We start from the raw sequence: 24299 nt of genomic DNA, 5'->3' as shown, positions 1-24299 counted from the left end.
AGAGGTACCAAGATTGCCTCTCACCATGACTCAGGAAATTGGCCTGTCAGCCATATCAAATTAAAACTTTGTAAGAGAATTTCCTTTGACACTCTTTGCAAGTTCTACAGCATGACGTAACACATTTGGTCATGACTGGGTACTGTAAAATGAGTGGAAGACAGTGCCAAATCCAGAGTCCACATGGAGAATGGGCAGTTCCAGGACTCTGAATTGGTGGAACAGAAGTTCAACTCAACCCTCTCCTCAGTGGTATGGTAACAACGGAGCACTGGATCTTGCTAGCAGTGGCAGTAGTCAGTGCCAAATGTTCTGTCATTGTCTGTGCCATTTCTCCAGGTGTCGTTTGGAGACAAGAGGTAATCAACTGCCTTTACGGGGAATCACTCAGGTGTAGAACAAGTTGACAGGACCCAGGAACACTTGCCATAACCTTTTCTTGCTCACCTTGATGGTGAGCCTTGTCCCTCGCCAACTGAAAGGCCGCAAGGTTTTCTGACATTGTATGGCACTTGAACAATTGCAGAGCCACATGCCTGACGCAGATTACTGAATGGCACTTATCAGTCCACCAAGGGACAGCTTGCCTTTGAAAATGACGGGAGGGCTTCAGGATGGAGATGTCAGTGGTATAGTGGATCATTCATGTGATGTGGTCCACCTACTTCTGGATGCTGTTGTGACATTTTAACACTGCCAGCTGGCTGAAAAAGAACCAGCTTGCTCTGCTGATCATCCATCCATGGCTGCATATTTTTAGGGAGAGCTTCACCAGTAGGTGAATCCAGAGTGGGAAGTGGTCTTCAGAATGAAGGTTATCAGCGACTTTCCCCTGAACAGAGCAGGAAAAGAGCTCAATGGCTGAGGATATTCCAGTAGTGGCACAAAGACATGTGAACACTCGTGCTGGGGATACACAGCTCGAGAGACATCATGTGCTCTCCAAAATCTAACCCCAAGGGCAAGCAGAGGTTGAACACTACAATACATGATGATAATTGAAGTCTCCAAGTAAGAGAAATGGTTGGGGAGCTGTCCTATAACATCTGTGAGAGCCTCAGAATCTGTCGCAACTTATGGAAGTAAATAAAGTGAGCAAACAGTGATCCTCTGACACACAAGAATTTCAACTGAAACTGCTTGCATCTCAGTACCTACAGGGACAGCATAGGAGTGGTGTGTATTATTGAAAAACAAAGTGACCCCTCTCTTCGCCCTGTCCCCAGACAGATCATGCTTGCAATGGAGGACATAGCCTCTTAGCACAGAGGCCTCAGATGCTTTAAAAACACATTTCCTGCAAACACAGGCAGAGAGGAAGCTCCTGTGCTAGGAGTTTCAATTCTTCCATGTGTGTCCTGAACCCATTGATGATTAATGTTCCACTGTAGTGTGGGAGCCATTTATTACAAGGGTAACACTTTCACCCTATCTTTCCACCCCGTAATGGATCCTGAAATGGATGAAGAGATAGCCTTGGGGTGAGATGAGTGCCCAGGTTGACATCAAGGTCCATCAGCTGTGAAGATGAATCAAGAGAGACCTCACAGACAGGGACATTGACATCATAAGACTGTTTTCTGTCTCCACCAGCAGCTGACACTTGGTCTTTGATTTTTTGGCCTGAGGAGTCTTCAGAGCCACAACCATGGCAGTGGTAGTAGCAGTATTTGACAGTGGAACAGACTGAATCAATTGAAGGGTAGGGAACCCTGCAGTACCAGCAGCCACAGACTTTTGTGATGTTTTGGGGAGGCGGGAGGAGAGGTACAAGCTTTTAAATAAATGCAGCAGCAGAAGTGTGTTGACAAATACAAGTAGTAGTGCTGACACCAGCAACCTCCATTTGTGTATCAAGCATCGACTTTCAGAACAGGCTTTTTAAGAGCTGGAGCAAAGGAGGTAGTTAATGTGGGGAGCTGCATGGCCTAATACGTCTTTTTGGCCTCACCACATGGGATGTGCTTCATAGTTTTAAGTACTCATATCTTCCGTTCTTTAAGGTACATGCTGAGATTCAACTACAGACAGGGTGATGCCCAGAGCAATTCACGCACTTCAAAGGAGATGAACAAACGACCCATTCACGGGTGGTCTTATCACATTTACTGCAAGTGGCTTCTCCCTTAGATCCTAAACTGCTGTGCTCAAAGTGCTGGCATTTAAAACAGTTCAGTTGGGGATGTAGGGCCACACACTTAAATGAGGTAAACCTGCCTTGATATGCTCTGGGAGTTCCATACTATTTAATGCGAGGATAAAGGATTCAGATTTTACTAATCCCCATCCACCATTTTTGTGATATTCTGTGCACCAACAACGCCTTCTTGAGCTCACTTAACCATCAGTTGTTCTTTGAGGATGTTCACCAGATCTCTGTATGTCCCAACACCTCTGCTGAAGTTTAAAGTGCTGTGTAGCTCAGTTACAATTGCATATTCTCTGAGGGACTGAACTTTCTGGAGGTTGCTTACCAGCAGCATCTTTACCAACAACATTCCACTGTGCAATTGCTTGACAGATTTTAAATTGCCAGCAATTTGCTGTAAATTTTTCTGAATATAGAAAGGTCAATTAAAAACCACGGCTACAGCTTGGTATTTCTGCAGAAAATTGTTCATAATATGGGTTGACAGAGTGATGAGATGATCAACTGGAGAGTGGTGCTTACGAAATCCACATTGTACATTTGATAGCAAATTCTGAGACTCAAGCCACCATATCAGTTGATCATTTATCATGTGTTTGATCACCTTGCAGACACAGCTATTGAGGGAAATTGGGTACTAGCTGGATGGAAGATGTCTGACCTTAACGGGCTTGGATACAGGGATTACAGTGGCCTCAAGCCAATGTCTGGGAAACATGCCATCCGTCCAAATGCAATTATATGTATGAAGGAGAAAGTGCTTCCTGTCAAGTGCTGCAATATCTCAATGTGAATATCGTTCAGCACTGGAGAGAAGGACTATGACAGGGTGAGAGCATGTTTGAGCTCTCTCACTGTAAAAATGGTTTTGTAGCATTTGCAATTCTTGGAGATTTCTCCGGAGCCGCCTCCTCTCGTTTATGAAGGAGGAAGGCAAGATGGTAATGGGTGGTGGGGTTCGCTATCTCTGCAAAGTATCGACCCAAGGTGCTGGAAATATCGATAGGGTGCATGATGACACCATTTGTTATAGTCAATCCAGGAATCAGAAGAAATACTTTGCTTCCAGAAAGAAATAGTAGAGTACCTCCAACAACAGAAGAGGGAGTAAAACTGTTAAAAGAATTAGTAAGAGAGATCCCGCTAGATTTTTTGCTATCTCTGATAAAGCAACAACATTGAGAGCAACTGTTTATAACACAAATACAGTTCTCCTTCGTGGGATGGCATTCAAAGACAGAGTGCAAGTCTCCACGAGCGAGCCTGCATCGAGGCATTCGTCAGTCCATCAGGGGACTGGGCCATGTCACAGTACTAAGAAGTTCAAGGGATGGGACATTCTACACCAGTAGGAATAACATTTGTAAGGTACTCTATCTGATCATCACTGCTGCAGTAATGTTGTTCGTCAAAGGTTGCCAATGAAGAGTGGAGCCTCCATTTGGCTTTAGAAAGCTGCCAATTGATTTTGCAAACAGATGGGGCATACAGATGAATTGTATTCTTCATGTTATGCTGTGATATTTGTTGAAGCAAAAATGTTATCTTCATTTTTCAAATTTTTCCAAAGACACCCATGTCCTCATCGTAAGATCACCTGTGATCTTTAACCTGGAGTTTATTATTCTAGTATATGCAGAAATTTATAAAATTTTACCCCATTCATTTTCAAATTATTAGTCTGTCCTCTTTTTTTAAAAGGGGCTATAAAACAGTTTTGACAGGAACAAATAGAGCATCAGATTAGAATCCAATGTTTACTTACCTCTCTCACAAAACATCACATTACCTTGCTGTTGTGCCTCATCTGGAGCTTCGGCTGACGCATACAAACTGTCCCAGTAATCAGATGAGGTTTCTGTTGAAGCAGAAGAGGACTCTGAGGTTACAGATTCTGAATCTTGCTGTGGCTGGAGCCGCTGATGTGCCACTTCAGGCTGCACTGAGTGAAAGAGTCTGCGTCGTCTACCAATGTGACGTGCAATTCCTCGGGGTAAAGAAGCTGCTGGTGCAGACCGTGACAGATCTGCAGCCGAATCATTCTGTTCAACACGATTTGTACTTCCACCTGTGATGCTGCTCCCCTGAAATTAATAAAATTATCATATAAATACATTCATGTTTGACATCATTCCATCATTAATTGCTCTGTCTTGCTCCCCCTCCCCTCCCCCAAAGTGTGTGTGTGTGTGTGTGTGTGTGTGTGTGTGTGCGTGTGTGCGTGTGTGTGTCTCAGGAGGGAGGAGGGGGGGAAGGGGGTAAGCAAAACAGCAAAAATGTTACCAATAGTCTCTGTACATCCTCTGTTTATTCCAGAGACAACAGTAATGTAATTGTGTGTGGGATTTCTTTTGCTACTACTATAATGCTTAGTCAGACAGAAATTAAGATGACCCTCATTCAGGTCATGTGTAGAATGTAGTTTATTCGTCTCATAACATAAGTTACAAATCAAAGATTTTTGTACTAGAGACACATCAAATTACTTAAAAAATAAAAGGTTATAATAATTAACTATTTAAGCAGGCATTTCTGAATTTTTAGAGATGTTTCCTTTCTTTTCAAATTGCCAAACTGTCCTGCATAAATTCTTCAACTGAATAACATTTTTTCCACTAGTGTATTAAATAACAATCTTTTTAGTGGGTCAAACCCCACATTTAAAAGATTTGTGTGATTGTAAATTTTTAATCCCATGTACAATGACGTTTGAGCATAAAGTTTCAAATTATGACAAGGAAGTTTGAAACTGTGTCTGTGATGAGTACTGAATTGTAGTTGAAATGAAAATTGTCGAGTGAGTTTTGATTTTTATAAATGAAAATAAAAAATTTATAGATGTACAGAGAAGGAATGGTTAGTACTTTTAATTTTTTAAATAATCGGCGACATGATGTTCTTTTTTCGACTAAACACATTTCTTATGATTCTCTTTTGAAGTGTAAGTGATCTTGCGCTGTTCATAGAGTTTCCACAGAAAATTATTCTGTATCAAATTATAGTCTCAAAGTATCAGTGGTAGACTATCTTCCTGGTTTCCATGAGTGTGGAACCAGATAAGACATTCATCGCACAAACTAGGCTATTTAGTTTGTTTGCTAAGAAGTCTACATGTGCCTTCCAATTGAAATCTTTGTCAAGATTTAGACCTAAAAATTTTACATAACTTGCTTCAGTCATTTCGTGATTGCCACGCACTATTTTTATGGGAGATTCTGATGATGTTTCAACAATGAAATGCACTAACTGTGTTTTTGTGACATTGAGTTTTAATCAATTTTGCTGAAACCATAATTCTAGGTTTCCCATTATATTTTCCACAGTATCATGAATTTGCTCTAAATTGTCATTTTCAATTAAAACTGAGGTGTCATCTGCATATAAAACGCAGTGAACTTCAATGCTTAAAGGTAAATCATTTATGTACAGCAGAAAAAGATAAGGTCCTAAAATTGAGCCTTGTCGGACCCCTGTACAAACCTTTTACCAGTCCGAGAATGATTTTTTTCCATTTTAATTTAGAATAACTTCCTGTTTTCTTTCTGGCAAATAAGATTTTAACCACTGTAATGCCCTGTCCATGATCCATCTCTCTAACATGCGTAGAAGTAGTAAGTGATTGACAGAGTCAAAAGCTTTGGCCAAATCACAAAAAATACCTGTGAACTTTTTACCCTTGTCTAAAGCAGAGCTTATCTTTTCAGTGAATTCCACAGTAGCATTTATTATATTTTCTCCCTTTAGAAATCCAAATTGATTTTTAACTAAAATATCTTTTTCTATAAGAATGTTTTCAAGATGTTTTGCAACAATCATTCACCTTACCAAAAACTGGCAGCAGGGAAATAGGATGCTAATTTCCCATGTCATCTGGTGAGCCTTTCTAGAACAATGGTCTTATTTCAGTATATTTTAACACATCTGGTAAATATCCTTCCTCAAACGACTGATTAATACACTACTGGCCATTAAAATTGCTACACCATGAAGATGACATGCTACAGACGTGAAATTAAACCTACAGGAAGAAGATGCTGTGATATGCAAATAATTAGCTTTTCACAGCATTCACACAAGGTTGGCACCGGTGGCGACACCTACAACGTGCTGACATGAGGAAAGTTTCCAAGCGATTTGTCATACACAAACAGCAGCTGACCGGCGTAGCCTGGTGGAACATTGTTGTGATGCCTCATGTAAGGAGGAGAAATGCGTACCATCACGTTTCCGACTTTGATAAAGGTCGGATTGTAGCCTATCGCGATTGCGGTTTATTGTATCGCGACATTGCTGCTCGCGTTGGTCGAGACCCAATGACTGTTAGCAGAATATGGAATCGGTGAGTTCAGGGGGGGAATACGGAACGCCTTGCTGGATCCCAACGGCCTCGTATCACTAGCAGTCGAGATGACAGGCATCTTATCCGCATGGCTGTAACGGATCGTGCAGCCACGTCTCGATCGCTGAGTCAACAGATGGGGATGTCTGCAAGACAACAACCATCTGCATGAACAGTTCGACGACGTTTACAGCAGCAGAGACTATCAAGCTCGGAGACCATGGCTGCGGTTGCCCTTGATGCTGCATCACAGACAGGAGCACCTGCAATGGTGTACTCAATGACGAAACTGGGTGCACGAATGGCAAAACGTCATTTTTTCGGATGAATCTAGGTTCTGTTTACAGCATCATGATGGTCGCATCCGTGTTTGGCGACATCACAGTGAACGCACATTGGAAGTGTGTATTCATCATCGCCATACTGGCATATCACCCAGCGTGATGGTATGGGGTGCCATTAGTTACATGTCTCAGTCACTTCTTGTTCGCAATGACAGCACTTTAAACAGTGGACGTTACATTTCAGATGTGTTACGACCTGTGGCTCTATCCTTCATTCGATCCTTGCGAAACCCTACATTTCAACAGGGTAATGCACGACCGCATGTTGCAGATCCTGTACGGGCCTTTCTGCATACAGAAAATGTTCGACTGCTGCCCTCGCCAGCACATTCTCCAGAGCTCTCACCAATTGAAAACGTCTGGTCAATGGTGGCCGAGCAACTGGCTCATCATAATACGCCAGTCACTACTCTTGATAAACTGTGGTATCGTGTTAAAGCTGCATGGGCAGCTGTACCTGTACACGCCATCCAAGCTCTGTTTGACTCAATGCCCAGGTGTATCAAGGCTGAGGTGGTTGTTCTGGGTACTGATTTTTCAGGATCTATGCACCCAAATTGTGCGAAAATGTAATCACATGTCAGTTCTAGTATAATACCAATGAATACCCGTTTATCACCTGCATTTCTTCTTAGTGTAGCAATTTTAATGACCAGTAGTGTAATTTTAGCCAATGGATGAGAAATGATGTTATAAACAGCCTTGACTACAGTGGTTGGAATTCCATCCTACCCAGCTGATTTCTTGTGTTTTAAAGACACTATAGCATCTTTTACATCTTTTGGGATAATTCTTTTGAATGTTTCAAGTCTTGCATTTTGTTTTATATTTACAAAGTCGACATCTACCTTGTCCTGGTGAGCTGTGATATCTACTTCTGATTTTGCCACATTTATGAAAAAAAAATCATTGAAACAGTTCGACATTTGAAAAGGATCTATAATTATATCATTTTTAATTTTAATTTGGACAATTTCTTGGCACTTGTTCTTTACTCCCAACTCAGATTTGACAACATTCAAAATTGCCTTTGATTTATTTTCATGTTTACTAATATACAGGTTGTTAGCCTCCTTTTTACTGCCTGTACAACTTTTTTGAATGTCTTCTTATATCTCTTTACATACTCCACAAAGTCAGCACTCGTTTTTTTTTTTAAAAAAAGGTTTTAACTCATTTTGAAGCAGTATTTTCCTGGCACTAGAAAATTTTATTCCTGGTGTAATCCAATTTATTTTATTGGCCACTCTTTGTCGCCAGGCTCAAGGGGGGAAAGTTTCGTTGAAAACATCTAGGAATGTTTTGAATTTTTTTTTTCACTTGACACGCCATTATCTAGAGGCCAGTTTATAGTTCTCAGTTTGTTAGAAAACATATTTAAATTCTCTTTGCTAAAGTTCCTTTTAAAACATGTTTTCACATATTTTGGTTTCCCTCTGAGAGCAGTGCTGAACGATCTGATATGCCTAGATCCAAACAGAACTTACTTCCAGCCTCAAACTGATAATTTGTCAGAATATTGTCAATACGTGTTTCAGAGAAGCTACTTCTTCTCGTACGTTCAGTGAAATTTAAATTAGAAGCATATTTCTGAATTAAGTCTCAAAAATTTACAGTGTCATCATTATTCTTTAATACATTTATATTTAAAGTCTGCTGCAATTACAATTTTTTTATTTCTGTCTTTCTGAACGATGAAATTTGGATAAAAAGAATTTTGTTACAGCACTTCCAGGCATCCTGTACAGAGATACAATTACACCCTTCAATATCTACCGATGACACTCATGTCAGGAATGTCAACAAAACTGTGCATGCCAATCGAAAACTGATTGTTCAAGAGACCGCAGAAGAGTGTAAAATTTCAGTTGGATCACTTCGTGAAGTTCTGATACAGCACTGTGTTGATACCAAGTTCATCCTAGGGCTCATAAGTCAAGACCAGAAAGACCTTCGCCTCACAATCTTAGAAGAGCTTTAAGATTGTGCAAATGAGAACGAGATGTTCCTTACGAGAATCGTAACTGGTGAGACACATGGCTCTATGGATATGATGTTGACACCAAGGTTCAATCTTCACAATGGGTTGGAAAAGGTTCTCCAAGACCAAATCAAGCTCATGCGGTCAGGTCAAATGTCAAAGCCATGCTGATAGTTTTCTCCGACTTTGAGGGATTAGCTCAACATGAATCCGTGCCACAGGACACACTGTTAATAAATGGTACTATCAGAATGTGTTGCGACGCCTGTGAGAAAATGTTAGAAGAAAATGTCTTGAAATGAGGCAAGACAATTCATGGTTCTTGCATCACGGTAATGTACCCACACATTCATCAGTGTTGATGTGGAACTACTGCACAAAAAAAATATCACTGTGCTGCCCTTCCTCAGTACTCTTCAGAGCTGGCCCCGGTAAACTTATTTTTATTTCCAAAGTTGAAAAAAAGGACAAAGATTTGCAACAATAGACACGATAAGCAAAAATTCGCAAATGACACTTTGCGTGATCCACACTGTTTCCAGAAGTGAAACTGGCACTATGAGTGGTGAATCAATTGTGGGATCTTGTATTATAATGATATCTAAAATTTAACTTCAAGAAAAATTTTAGTACAAGTCTTCATTAAGATGGTGAAGGTATAATATGAAATTTGAATATGATTTTATTTATATGATTTCTTTTTGATAGTATATTTGAATGGTTTATGAACCATTTTCTCTTCAGAATTCAAATATATCAGTTTCTTTCAGTGTGCAAAATGAGATAAATCCATTAGGAAAAATGTCTCATATTCCATCTACATCACTTCAGTCATGTTTATTAAGTTTAATTTTGTATTGTTCTTAATCTTACATATAAAATTAATCTTATTTTCTTCATTTAAGAAGTTACATTTGATTTTTGTCATTTGAAGTTTGTTTATTTCTGATCCAAGAAAAGAGATGTAAAAAGGGATCTTGAGATCTGGTGCATGTGAGTGCATTCATTAACTGAAGTTATTTGCCCAACTATTACTGCACTTTACTTTGATTTCTTAAATAACAGCAGCGAGTTGCATGCAGCTTCCTACTAGACACATAGAATCTTTATTACTCGAGTGCATCTGTTTTATAAACAGCATTTACTGGGGGAGGGGGGGACAATATGCTCTGTGGAAATGGCGTCGTCCATATCAATTCTGACAGGCAAAGAAAAAAATCTTACTTTAATATCTAAGAAGTTATTGGGTTTAACATATGTTATAATTTATTTTGAGTAAGTTTCTAATATTCAGCAGCTTATTATGTTTTATGCCATATATCCTTGTCAAATCACATGGTAAAAATATTTCATTCACTGCCATTTGTTTAACTATATTATTATATGACAGTTACAGCACATACCCCAACATCAGATGATGCTGGTGTGAAGGTTCCACCTTGAGTGACATGAGAGGGCTGCCGAAGAAGAGGTGTGGTATCATCGGTGTCTGTGTCGCTTTCTGTCTCAGACAAATGCTCATCATGAGCAAATACACGTCTTTTACAAACTGGGCACACTCTTCTGTTCCGTGTTAACCAAGGGTCTATGCACTTGCTGTGGTATGCTGAAAAATATATAAGTTCTGTACAACATTTCTTACACCATCACATAGTAGCCAAGTTTAAAATAAACTGCAAAATCTACATCTATTTCTATAATCTGCAAATCATTGAAAAGTGAGTGGTAGAGTGTACTTCCGATTGTACCATGTTGTAGTCTCTTCCTGTCTTCTTGTTCAACTTGTGTATGGAGAACAGGAAGATTGATTAGTTTCTTAAAATGCCTCTTTCCACAACACAATTAGTGCAATCTAAGATATAAGGATTGCATATTCTAGATGTCTTACTCACAGTAAGTATCTCCCCCGCCCCCCAGACACCAAATTCTTGTGGTACCATAAACAAGTTGTTTAAAATTTAAAGACCTTTTCAGCATAACAGCAAAACTAAATATTTATATATAAAAACAAAGATGAGGTGACTTACCGAACGAAAGCGCTGGCAGGTCGATAGACACACAAACAAACACAAACATACACACAAAATTCAAGCTTTCGCAACAAACTGTTGCCTCATCAGGAAAGAGGGAAGGAGAGGGGAAGACGAAAGGAAGTGGGTTTTAAGGGAGAGGGTAAGGAGTCATTCCAATCCCGGGAGCGGAAAGACTTACCTTAGGGGGAAAAAAGGACAGGTATACACTCGCACATATCCATATATGTCTGCTTGTGTCTGTATGTGTGGATGGATATAAATAAATATAATGAAACACACACACACACACACACACACACACACACACACACACACACACACACGAAAGTCTGATTAAAATACCATCAGCAACACATGCCGCATCATGAAGAAAGTCATAAGTTGTGAAACAATAGTATGAACAGATTATGTGAAAATTGCATGTAGTCAGTGATTCCCAGAAAACCTACTGCTTCCAATCCCCTGCTTGGTGCCAGAAAACCTACTACTTCCAATCCCTTGCTTGGTGTGACACGTAAGTACGAGGGCAGTTCAATAAGTAATGCAACACATTTTTTTTCTCGGCCAATTTTGGTTGAAAAAACCGGAAATTTCTTGTGGGATGTTTTCAAACATTCCCGCTTCGTTTCGTATAGTTTCATTGACTTCCGACAGGTGGCAGCGCTGTACGGAGCTGTTAAAATGGCGTCTGTAACGGATGTGCGTTGCGAACAACGGGCAGTGATCGAGTTTCTTTTGGCGGAAAACCATGGCATCTCAGATATTCATAGGCGCTTGCAGAATGTCTACGGTAATCTGGCAGTGGGCAAAAGCACGGTGAGTCGTTGGCAAAGCGTGTGTCATCATCGCCGCAAGGTCAAGCAAGACTGTCTGATCTCCCGCGTGCGGGCCGGCCGTGCTCAGCTGTGACTCCTGCAATGGCGGAGCGTGCGAACACACTCGTTCGAGATGATCGACAGATCACCATCAAACAACTCAGTGCTCAATTTGACATCTCTGTTGGTAGTGCTGTCACAATTGTTCACCAGTTGGGATATTCAAAGGTTTGTTCCCGCTGGGTCCCTCGTTGTCTAACCGAACACCATAAAGAGCAAAGGAGAACCATCTGTGCGGAATTGCTTGCTCGTCATGTGGCTGAGGGTGACAATTTCTTGTCAAAGATTGTTACAGGCGATGAAACATGGGTTCATCACTTCGAACCTGAAACAAAACGGCAATCAATGGAGTGGCGCCACACCCACTCCCCTACCAAGAAAAAGTTTAAAGCCATACCCTCAGCCGGTAAAGTTATGGTTACAGTCTTCTGGGACGCTGAAGGGGTTATTCTGTTCGATGTCCTTCCCCATGGTCAAACGATCAACTCTGAAGTGTATTGTGCTACTCTTCAGAAATTGAAGAAACGACTTCAGCGTGTTCGTAGGCACAAAAATCTGAACGAACTTCTCCTTCTTCATGACAACGCAAGACCTCACACAAGTCTTCGCACCCGAGAGGAGCTCACAAAACTTCAGTGGACTGTTCTTCCTCATGCACCCTACAGCCCCGATCTCGCACCGTCGGATTTCCATATGTTTGGCCCAATGAACGACGCAATCCGTGGGAGGCAGTACGCGGATGATGAAGAAGTTATTGATGCAGTACGACGTTGGCTCCGACATCGACCAGTGGAATGGTACCGTGCAGGCATACAGGCCCTCATTTCAAGGTGGCGTAAGGCCGTAGCGTTGAATGGAGATTACGTTGAAAAATAGTGTTGTGTAGCTAAAAGATTGGGGAATAACCTGGTGTATTTCAATGCTGAATAAAACAACCCCTGTTTCAGAAAAAAAATGTGTTGCATTACTTATTGAACTGCCCTCGTATTCTGTCAAGTTTCTCATTTTCATTATTCATTTGACAATGGGCGAACAACTGACCAGCAAAACAATCAACAAACACAAGATGTCAAGATGTGAAGAGTTTGAACAGTTAGTATCTTCAATTTCAATACATTCTCAACACATTTTGGATTTTTTTATGGGAAAATGTAGAAAGTATAGGGTAAGGTAGACTAAGTGAAATGACTTTCTTTTCTGATGCATGGCTACAGGTGAAAACATTTCAATGTCCGTAGAAACAGCAATGACATTTACCACTTACTAATCAACATCTAAGTTAGCAGCTGTCACAACAAAAAATCTATTAACAACTATTTTATAACAGTATAACTTTGTGGAAGATTTGAAGGCAATGTACTGAACATACATCTTCGTAAAAATCAAACTGACAACATTTTGACAAAAGGTACATGGTAACTATCCATTTTCACATGAGGAAGCCTTAAGAAGACTGATTTCATTCACCACAGCTTATAGCTGTGAAAAGAGAAGAATATATGGATTTGGACCACAGCCTTTGATCTACACGTGCTGAATTGAATCCAATAAGTGTGATATCTAGTTTTATGCAGCTTTCCACACTAGCTCACTGTGTATAAGCCTCTCCACCTCTGTATATCTATAGCAAATCCACATCTATTTAAACCTGCTTACTCTAGTCAAGTCTTAATCCTTCCCTTAGTCATGTCATGCCACACACTTCTTTCTCTACAATTCAGTTCAGCACCCCTTCATTATATATCCAATCTACCCACATAATCTTCAGCATTCTTCTGTGGCACCAAAATTTAAAAGCTTTTGTTCTCTTCTTTCTGCAGTGTTCATCATCCATGTGTCACTTCTGTATCTTCTGCAAGTTTGCATTTTATATCCTTTCCTGCTTTGGCCATCAGCAGTTACTTTCCTGCCAAAAAAGCAAAGTTTATCTACCCCTAAAATCGCCTTATTTAATTCCGGTATGTTCCATTAACCCTATTTTTTGTCGATAATCATCTTATAATCTTTGGTGTCTCTGGAAGAATTGCAGTATCACCAGCAGATTAAATAGTTTTAACTTTAATTTACATCCCAAATTTCTCCAGTTTCCTTTACTGCTTGCTTACTGAACACATTGAATAACACTGGGGATGGGCTGCAACCCTGTCTCACTTCCTTCTGAATTACTGCTTCCCTTTCACATTCTGCAACTATTATAACTGCAGTCTACGTTTTGTATCAGGTGTATACAACATTTTGCTCACTGTGTTTTACCCCATGCTACCTTCAGAATTTCAAAGGGTGCAGTCCAGTCAACATTGTCAAAATCTTTCTCTAAATCTAAAAATGTTATAAATGTAAGATTGGATTTTATCTGTCTACCTTCCAAGGTAGGTCATAGGGTATTGTCTCCCATGTTCCTACATTTCTGCAGAACGCAAACTGATAAATCCCGAGATCAGTTTCTAACACTTTTTCCATTCTTCAGTGAATAATTCACATCAATATATTGCAACCATAACTTATTAAAGTCATTGTCTGTAATATTCACAGCTGTTCGTTTGGAATTGGGTTATTATAAGGTCCTAGAAGACTGAGGGTATTCCTTTTTGCCTGCTTCAATTATTGTATTTTTATGTTTTTTCATCAATTACATTCAATATCTACAATGCACAGAAGGTTTTGGTTGAGAATTATGAATTATTTAGGAATACGGGAGATGACTCACCGAAAGGCATAAGTGCTGCGTCATCTATAGGTACACACGCAGATGGTACAGAGCTTTGCTATCTATCTTCAAGGTTGTAGGGAAAACACACACACACACACACACACACACACACACACACACACACACCTGGCAGTCTATTGAGCACAAAGTAGGGACACAGGCATGTGCATTTGAGTGAGTATGTGTGAATGTTTTCCCTATAAGCTTGGAAACGGATAAGTATTCCGAAAGCTAGCAAAGCTCTGTACCTGCTATTTGTGTAGCTATCAATGATGCAGTGCTTCTGCCTTTTGGTGAGTCCCACATGCAATATCTGATTGGTTATTCAAAGTTTTCTCTCTTTGCCTGTTTCATCCTACACTGCCTCCACTTCATCATCTCTCAAATCTACCCACTTGCCTTCTATTGTGTTCACTTATCTTGTTTCAATCTACAGTTGCCTCACATCCCCTTTGAAACTCCCAAAACCACCATTTCTTTTCATAAATCCAGGTCCCATTTCATCATTCTACCTTTCTGCAGTTTTAATCTGCACTTTATATAACTTACGGCCGAAGTCCACTTCTGGCACCGGAAATTTTTGGTAGTTTAAAATCTGATTTCATGGTTAGTGTCTTTTCATTATATAATCTATCTGAAACTTCCAAATGTCTCCAGCTTTTCCCATGTAAAAAAAAAAAAAACATGGTTCTTAAACCAATGCAACGGCCTTGCTGCAGAGGGTACACCGGTTCCTATCAGATCACCGAAGTGAAGCACTGTTGGATGTGGGCGGCACTTGGATGGGTAACTGTCCGGGCCACCATGCGCTGGTGCCATTTTTCGGGGTGTTCTCAGCCTCATGATGCCAACTGAGGAGCTACTTCACTGACTAGTAGTGGCTCTGGTCAAAGAAAGCCATCATAACGACTGGGAGAGCCATGTGCTGACAACACGCTCCTCCTATCCACATCCTCAGCTAAGGATGACACGATGGTCGTATGGTCCCAATGGTCCACGTGATGCCGGTGAAGACAAGAGTGCTTTTTAAACCAATGATTACATTGTGCTCTGTGTAAATTAATGTCTTCTCATTATATAAGCTATCTGACACTTTCGCATGTCTCCAGATTTTTCCATGTAAAAAACCATGGTTCTTAAACCAATGATTACATAGTGTCCTGTGTAAAAAAATTACAAAGCCAGATCTGGCCATTTAGGATGTTCTCCTCTCTCAAAGAACCATATCAGCTACTCTGGCATCTATGCATGTACCCCTCTGATGTGTTTGCAATGATGGCATGATTGTATGTATTCGTTGAAGCATGCGACCCACCCCACTGTGGGAAGGTCCGTGGTTCACTGTGAAAGAAAAGCATTATTCCAGTACAAACACTTTTTTTTTTTTTTTTTTAAATTAGATGCTAAGCACTGTTGGAGATATAGGCCAATACCTCATCTCATTTTGTGGTAATGGCCTCAGAAAGATTGACACGATTCATTCCACAGATCTTGCTTCCTATATTATTTCACTCTTATCAAACTACACACTGGTTATCACCAGTACTTCTATGCTTTCTTGTTTGGCAGTGAAGATACCTACTTAGGGCTGTGAATGCACATGAATGATATGTTTTGATCCATTTGGCAGCTATCTACATTCTTCTTCTACTTCTGTACTTAATTTCTCCTTTCTGCAGGCTATTGCAACCACAAGTCAGGAAGCATCTTTGTAGCTACTTTTCTGCCACTACAGCAGACCACAGCAAATAATACTCTTACAAGCTTGATTATGTTATAAGAATGTGAAATACTATAATAAACCTTAAAAAATTTTCTATTATTTTCATGCAAGAAGCATTTCCTGCAGTTATGTTCTTTCATTCTACAGCTTGAGTTAGCATTCCATCATTCTAGCATAATGTATTTGATAGGGTCATTATCCTCACATATGTTATCCTGGAGGAGCACCAGATACATTAGAAATATCAAAGTAAAAGAATATACCAAATTACCATGTGAACAGGGCAGAATGCGAAGCTTATCACCCTCTATGTAATCCTCCAGGCAGATGGCACAGGTTTCATATGGATCACCTTTCTGAAACTTTGCAGTGGGTATTTTACGAAGAGATGATGCCGGTAGCCTGTGACGTCTCTCACGACGTCTGTTTCGTATACACCTAACAACCTGTAAAGAAAAGCAGAAACTACCACACTGTTACAGGGTTCAGGTAAAAGTGAAAACTATTTCTGTTCTCTTAAGAGATAGCAGCATATTAACATACACTATTATCTACAAATAACTAAGAAAAAAATTAAGGAAGTAAAATTACATTGGAAAATGTAGGATGGAATGTAACAATATTATGACAAGGAAAGTTGCTACTCACCATATAGCGGAGATGCTGTCACAGATAAGCGCAACAAAAAGACTTTCACACTTAAAGCTTTTGGACCATGGTCTTTGTCAACAATAGACACACATACGCACACACACACACACACACACACTCATGCAAACGCAACTCACGCACACGACTGCAGTCTCAGGCAACTGAAACCACACTGCAAGCAACAGCACCAGTGCATGATGGGAGTGGCAACTGGGTGGGGGTAAGGAGGAGACTGGGGCAGGGAGGGGGAGGGATAGTATGGTGGGGATGGTGGACAGTGAAGTGCTGCAAGTTAGGTGGAGGGCAGGGGAGAGGAGGGGAGGGGTGGGGAAAAGTAGCGGAAAAGGAGAGAAATAAATTAAAAATTATGCAAGATTGACAATTTATAAGTACAACAGTAATATAAAATATTTTATGGTATAGGATTAATGGTATGGAGAGATCAGACTAAGACTTCTAACAGTAGAGAGAAACCATTTGTCATACCATATCACTGTGTGATTGTATTGTAACCTTTAATTGTGCTCTTACACTGTGACAACTGTCAACTTATTTTACACCGCGACAAGTGTCCAACTTACTCAGTCAACTCAGCGGCATTGGTGAACAAGTTTTCTGGTATTACATTCATTAGGTGGAAGTTTAAAAGTGTGCTGAATGCTCAAAGAAGTTAAGGGACATAATATCAACATGGCCTCCAATATCTACTGCCATCTGGTAGTCATGAGCAAACAGAGGAAGCTGAGTTTCACAAAATAACTGTTTGCAAAATCCATCTTGATTCCTACAAAGAAAACTTTCATCTCATGAAAGATCATAAAAGATGAGCATAGGCATGTTCCACATTCTATAATAGTAAGTTAACTTACACTTCACACACCTGTCTGATGACCATTCTAGAAAGTTGGGATAATCTGTATTTTTTCCAATTTCTTGGAATGCTTCATTGCTCCAGTGATCTACGAGAAATTGCTGATAGAAGGAGAGAAAGTACTTTCACGGAACTACAATTGGGCTGAGCCACGGCAGTCAGACAGTTATAGTTGCACACAAGGATCTGAACAGAAAACCACTCAATGCCATTGGTATATATGGCAGGAGTGTTTGCAACAAAATAGTTCCATTGCCTCCAAAGTCAAAGGTAGTAAAAGAGAATAGTTTTGGCAGATAATTACCTAAATCAAATGATGCTGTTGAATTTAAGCAGTAGGATCACATAGTAAATAATGATAACCAATGAGCTGGCAAGTGAACAGCTTGTTGTTACCCTGAATCAATTATTTCAAGATTCCTATATTATTATTATTATTATTATTATTATTATTATTATTATTATTAGAGTGCTTGAACTTCAACACTTTCGGATAAGTGTAATTACAAGTATGCTTTGTATAAGTAATGAAATCAAATTGTTGCAAGTAATTAGCTTCTTGCCCCGATAATGTGCTAACTGAATAAAAATGTACTGCTGGAGGCCCATCTTTGCAAAACATAACTGCTTTTACTTTTTACACCACAAATATACACAGGGTGGACAAAAATATAGAAACACCAAAAACTCAACACACTATCACACTTAATACGGTGTCAGAACCACTTTGGTACTCAAATCAGCTTCCAGTCATCACAGAATGGATAAATACTGACCCTGTATGGTTTTTAAAGGAATCTTATACCATTCTTCCTGCAAAATAATGGCAAGTTAAGGTAACAATGATGGAGGTGGATAGCAATCATGCACTCTTCTCTCCAAAGTAGATCACAACGAGTCAATAATATTTTGACCTGGTGAGTGTGGTGGCCAGGGAAGAGTGACAACTCATCCTTGTCTCTCGAAACCAGTCCTGGATAATGTGAGCTGTGTGAATACTGGCTTTGTCATCTTGGAACACAGCATCACCTTTGAGGAACAAACACCATACCATGAGATGGATCTGATTGGCCAAAATACTCACATAATCTGGGGCAGTAATGGAAATTTGCAGAGTAACCATGGAGCCCATAGAATAACACAATATGCCTGCCCAAATAACCATCGAACCCTTGCTGTGTTTCACTCCTGGGATGTAAACTGAGCCAAAAGTTGGAAGTAGTGTGAAACAAGACTCATCCGACGGAATGACTTCCTTCCATTGCGCATAGTCCAGGCTTTACGGATTTGGCACCACACTTTCCCGTTACAGGCATTTGCCTCACTGATGTGTGGCTTTGGAATTCCAGCTTGGCCCATAATTCCACACTTATGGAGCTCCCTTCATGTTACTTTAGTGCTGGCAGAGTTCTCGAGCGCAATATTCAGTTCACCAGTGACTTTTGCAGCTGTTGTCCTGTTATTTATCATCACAATCCTCTTCAATGAAGATCTGTCATTATCACTCAACACGCACATTCGTCCACATTTTGACTTAGCAGATGATATTTTTCTGCTTTTCCTGTAAGTGGTATACATCTTCAATCATAACTGAAGAAAACTTCAAAAGCCAAGATTGTTGTTGTTGTTGTTGTTGTTGTGGTCTTCAGTCCTGAGACTGGTTTGATGCAGCTCTCCATGCTACTCTATCCTGTGCAAGCTTCTTCATCTCCCAGTACCTACTGCAACCTACATCCTTCTGAATCTGCTTAGTGTATTGATCTCTTGGTCTCCCTCTACGATTTTTACCCTCCACGCTGCCCTCCAATGCTAAATTTGTGATCCCTTGAAGCCTCAAAACATGTCCTACCAACCGATCCCTTCTTCTAGTCAAGTTGTGCCACAAACTTCTCTTCTCCCCAATCCTATTCAATACCTCCTCATTAGTTACGTGATCTACCCACCTTATCTTCAGCATTCTTATGTAGCACCACATTTCGAAAGCTTCTATTCTCTTCTTGTCCAAACTGGTTATCGTCCATGTTTCACTTCCATACATGGCTACACTCCATACAAATACTTTCAGAAACGACTTCCTGACACTTAAATCAATACTGGATGTTAACAAATTTCTCTTCTTCAGAAACGATTTCCTTGCCATTGCCAGTCTACATTTTATATCCTCTCTACTTCGACCATCATCAGTTATTTTACTCCCTAAATAGCAAAACTCCTTTACTACTTTAAGTGTCTCATTTCCTAATCTAATCCCCTCAGCATAACCCGATTTAATTTGACTACATTCCATTATCCTCGTTTTGCTTTTGTTGATGTTCATCTTATATCCTCCTTTCAAGACACTGTCCATTCCGTCCAACTGCTCTTCCAAGTCCTTTGCTGTCTCTGACAGAATTACAATGTCATCGGCGAACCTCAAAGTTTTTATTTCTTCTCCATGGATTTTAATACCTACTCCGAATTTTTCTTTTGTTTCCTTTACTGCTTGCTCAATATACAGATTGAATAACATCGGGGAGAGGCTACAACCCTGTCTCACTCCTTTCCCAATCACTGCTTCCCTTTCATGCCCCTCGACTCTTATAACTGCCATCTGGTTTCTGTACAAATTGTAAATAGCCTTTCGCTCCCTGTATTTTACCCCTACCACCTTCAGAATTTGAAAGAGAGTATTCCAGTTAACGTTGTCAAAAGCTTTCTCTAAGTCTACAAATGCTAGAAACGTAGGTTTGCCTTTTCTTAATCTTTCTTCTAAGATAAGTCGTAAGGTTAGTATTGCCTCACGTGTTCCAACATTTCTACGGAATCCAAACTGATCTTCCCCGAGGTCCGCTTCTACCAGTTTTTCCATTCGTCTGTAAAGAATTCGCGTTAGTATTTTGCAGCTGTGACTTATTAGGAATTATTATATTCTTCTTGAAGTCTGTGGGTATTTCACCTGTCTCATACATCTTGCTCACCAGATGGTAGAGTTTTGTCATGACTGGCTCTCCCAATGCCAGCAGTAGTTCTAATGGAATGTTGTCTACTCCCGGGGCCTTGTTTCGACTCAGGTCTTTCAGTGCTCTGTCAAACTCTTCACGCAGTATCTTATCTCCCATTTCATCTTCATCTACATCCTCTTCCATTTCCATAATATTGTCCTCAAGTACATCGCCCTTGTATAAACACTCTATATACTCCTTCCACCTTTCTGCCTTCCCTTCTTTGCTTAGAACTGGGTTGCCATCTGAGCTCTTGATATTCATACAAGTGGTTCTCTTCTCTCCAAAGGTCTCTTTAATTTTCCAGTAGGCAGTATCTTACCCCTAGTGAGACAAGCTTCTACATCCTTACATTTGTCCTCTAGCCATCCCTGCTTAGCCATTTTGCACTTCCTGTCGATATCATTTTTGAGACGTTTGTATTCCTTTTTGTCTGCTTCATTTACTGCATTTTTATATTTTCTCCTTTCATCAATTAAATTCAATATTTCTTCTGTTACCCAAGGATTTCTATTAGCCCTCGTCTTTTTACCTACTTGATCCTCTGCTGCCTTCACTACTTCATCCCTCAGAGCTACCCATTCTACTTCTACTGTATTTCTTTCCCCCATTCCTGTCAATTGTTCCCTTATGCTCTCCCTGAAACTCTGTACCACCTCTGGTTCTTTCAGTTTATCCAGGTCCCATCTCCTTAAATTCCCGCCTTTTTGCAGTTTCTTCAGTTTCAATCTGCAGTTCATAACCAATAGATTGTGGTCAGAATCCACATCTGCCCCTGGAAATGTCTTACAATTTAAAAACTGGTTCCTAAATCTCTGTCTTACCATTATGTAATCTATCTGATACCTTGAAGTATCTCCAGGATTCTTCCAGGTATACAACCTTCTTTCATGATTCTTGAACCAAGTGTTAGCTATGATTAAGTTATGCTCTGTGCAAAATTCTACAATGCGGCTTCCTCTTTCATTTCTTCCCCCCAATCCATATTCACCTACTATGTTTCCTTCTCTCCCTTTTCCTACTGACGAATTCCAGTCACCCATGACTATTAAATTTTCGTCTCCCTTCACTACCTGAATAATTTCTTTTATCTCGTCATACATTTCATCAATTTCTTCATCATCTGCAGAGCTAGTTGGCATATAAACTTGTACTACTGTAGTAGGCATGGGCTTTGTGTCTATCTTGGCCACAATAATGCGTTCACTATGCTGTTTGTAGTAGCTAACCCGCACTCCTATTTTTTTATTCATTATTAAACCTACTCCTGCATTACCCCTATTTGATTTTGTATTTATAACCCTGTAATTACCTGACCAAAAGTCTTGCTCCTCCTGCCAACGAACTTCACTAATTCCCACTATATCTAACTTTAACCTATCCATTTCCCTTTTTAAATTTTCTAACCTACCTACCCGATTAAGGGATCTGACATTCCACGCTCCGATCCGTAGAATGCCAGTTTTCTTTCTCCTGATAACGACGTCCTCTTGAGTAGTCCCCGCCCGGAGATCCGAATGGGGGACTATTTTACCTCTGGAATATTTTACCCAAGAGGACGCCATGACCATTTAATCATACAGTAAAGCTGCATGTCCTCAGGAAAAATTATGGCTGTAGTTTCACCTTGCTTTCAGCCGTTCGCAGTACCAGCACAGCAAGGCCGTTTTGGTTAATGTTACAAGGCCAGATCAGTCAGTCATCCAGACTGTTGCCCCTGCAACCACTGAAAAGGCTGCTGCCCCTCTTCAGGAAACACATGTTTGTCTGGCCTCTCAACAGATACCCCTCCGTTGTGGTTGCACCTACGGTACGGCCATCTGTATCGCTGAGGCACGCAAGCCTCCCCATCAACGGCAAGGTCCATGGTTCATGGGGGGGGAAGCCAAGATTGATAAATTGTATTTTATTGGATGACCTGTTTCATGCTGTCATCATAGGATCTGCAAGAGGATGAAGAGAAGTTGGATGGAAAATATTTTACGACCATGATATTACAGCCTGATACACTATCTAGTTACATAACTTATAGAATGATAACACACCTTACGCTATAAAATTTTTACAACATACTGTCCATCATTATTGCAAATGGCTTTACATTGCATATGACTTCCCACTATCACAAAGATCACTATACATCAGTATGCCAAATATAAAAGTACTACATACAAATGTAAACATTACTATATAATGCCAGTTACAAGTGGTCATATTCACAAACAGCTTGCAACTGACAGACCTGTGGAGTAAACACAATGATCACCAAGTACGTCCACCAGGTGGCACTATGGCGGTTGACTTGTTTATCATCTTATATGTAGCATAAAACATAGACATAATTTCATGTAATTGGTACGACATTTTTAAGGACTGTTTTTATTTACATTATTGTACAATCCAACTCACAGAAAAGCAGAAATTTTATGTATAAATAATGCATGTACCTTCGATAATTTTGTAGGATAAAATATGTATAACATACCTTTGAGAACAAGAAGTAGGCTCACAATATGTGAATAGTAGATAAGAATTTAAAACAGAATTCTCTAGGCAGGATGTCAGTATTTTTGTGTGTCATGTTTATAATTTACATCCAAATGTCCACAGTTGTATTTCAAATTTCTTACCATAATGGCTACACAATATTAAAAAAAAAAATAAAAATGCTATACTCAAACAGTTCACCGTTAAAAAAAGTAACGACTTTATATAATTTTAACCATGGAATTATGATGTTCATCTACGTTGAGTACATCATCCGGTTTCTAGGTACTCAATGGGGATATGGGCAGAACACTGATCATCATGATCTATCTCATCAAATGGAATTAAAATGATGTTGACTTGTACTTAAAATTTATGCAGGAAATAATATAAATCCAAGAAATACACCAAAATACAGAACAGTTTTTATTAATAATTTCTTGTTGAAAAAGGAGTATATTGTCCTTCCTGACAAGATCTCAAAAACTGTTTAATACATTTTATATATCGAAATCAATAACCAAGAATTACACATTATATTTTCAAAATTTATTGGGTCATTATAAGCATTCTTTGTCATTCAATGACATGATTTAAATCACGAGAAACATGATTATTCTCTTCACTTACATCTTATATACAAATAAAACAGCATGTACAAAAAAGGGTGTTAATGATTTATTTAGAACACCTGTGCTTATCATACTGCAGTACACTTATTATATGAACATGTCACTTGATGTTCAAGTGAAATTAACGGATAACAAGTATTGAAAAGCATAGGCATGTGTCATGTGTACGAGATCGAGAGAATGTATTACCGACTAGGTGGTGCATTATACATATAGGCAAAAAGTCCCTACTGTAAGACCTCAAAGTAGACATATCCAATTCGACCTCTTGTTGAAGCAAATCTTATGTAAACAGGTATCGGCCATGACGAACCCTCAGTGACAAACAATCACGGGAGAGCTAAGGAACAAACAATCCAGCACCTCTGCTCTATATGCAAACTGCCAGCTGATGCTTGTAATTGGTGCAATATAGTTAGCGTGTGTTTGTGCATAATAGTTCTCTATTTGACATGCAGATGTACAGTAATCTTCATGGTAGTGGGAATTGCATATGCAATGTGAAGGCACTTGCAACACTGAT

General features: G+C 39.7%; 1 protein-coding gene across 5 annotated transcripts in view; it reads right to left on the bottom strand.

Annotated features, from left to right (window-relative positions):
* The window catches only part of LOC126457873 (E3 ubiquitin-protein ligase RNF13), a 118304-nt gene that overhangs the window by 9272 nt on the left and 84733 nt on the right, over nt 1-24299 (bottom strand). For all 5 annotated transcript variants that reach the window (XM_050094540.1, XM_050094539.1, XM_050094538.1 and 2 more), the window contains 3 exons: nt 16426-16600; nt 10217-10419; nt 3939-4233 (listed from right to left, as the gene is read on the bottom strand). In XM_050094540.1, the coding sequence (XP_049950497.1) occupies nt 3939-4233; nt 10217-10419; nt 16426-16600 (673 nt within the window). The remainder of the gene's footprint in view (nt 1-3938; nt 4234-10216; nt 10420-16425; nt 16601-24299) is intronic.

This window comes from Schistocerca serialis, chromosome 2 (assembly GCF_023864345.2).
Source record: "Schistocerca serialis cubense isolate TAMUIC-IGC-003099 chromosome 2, iqSchSeri2.2, whole genome shotgun sequence".
Taxonomy (NCBI): Eukaryota; Metazoa; Arthropoda; class Insecta; order Orthoptera; family Acrididae; genus Schistocerca; species Schistocerca serialis.
The sequence above is the reverse complement of the archived record's forward strand: the minus strand, read 5'-3'. Positions and strand labels throughout refer to the sequence as shown.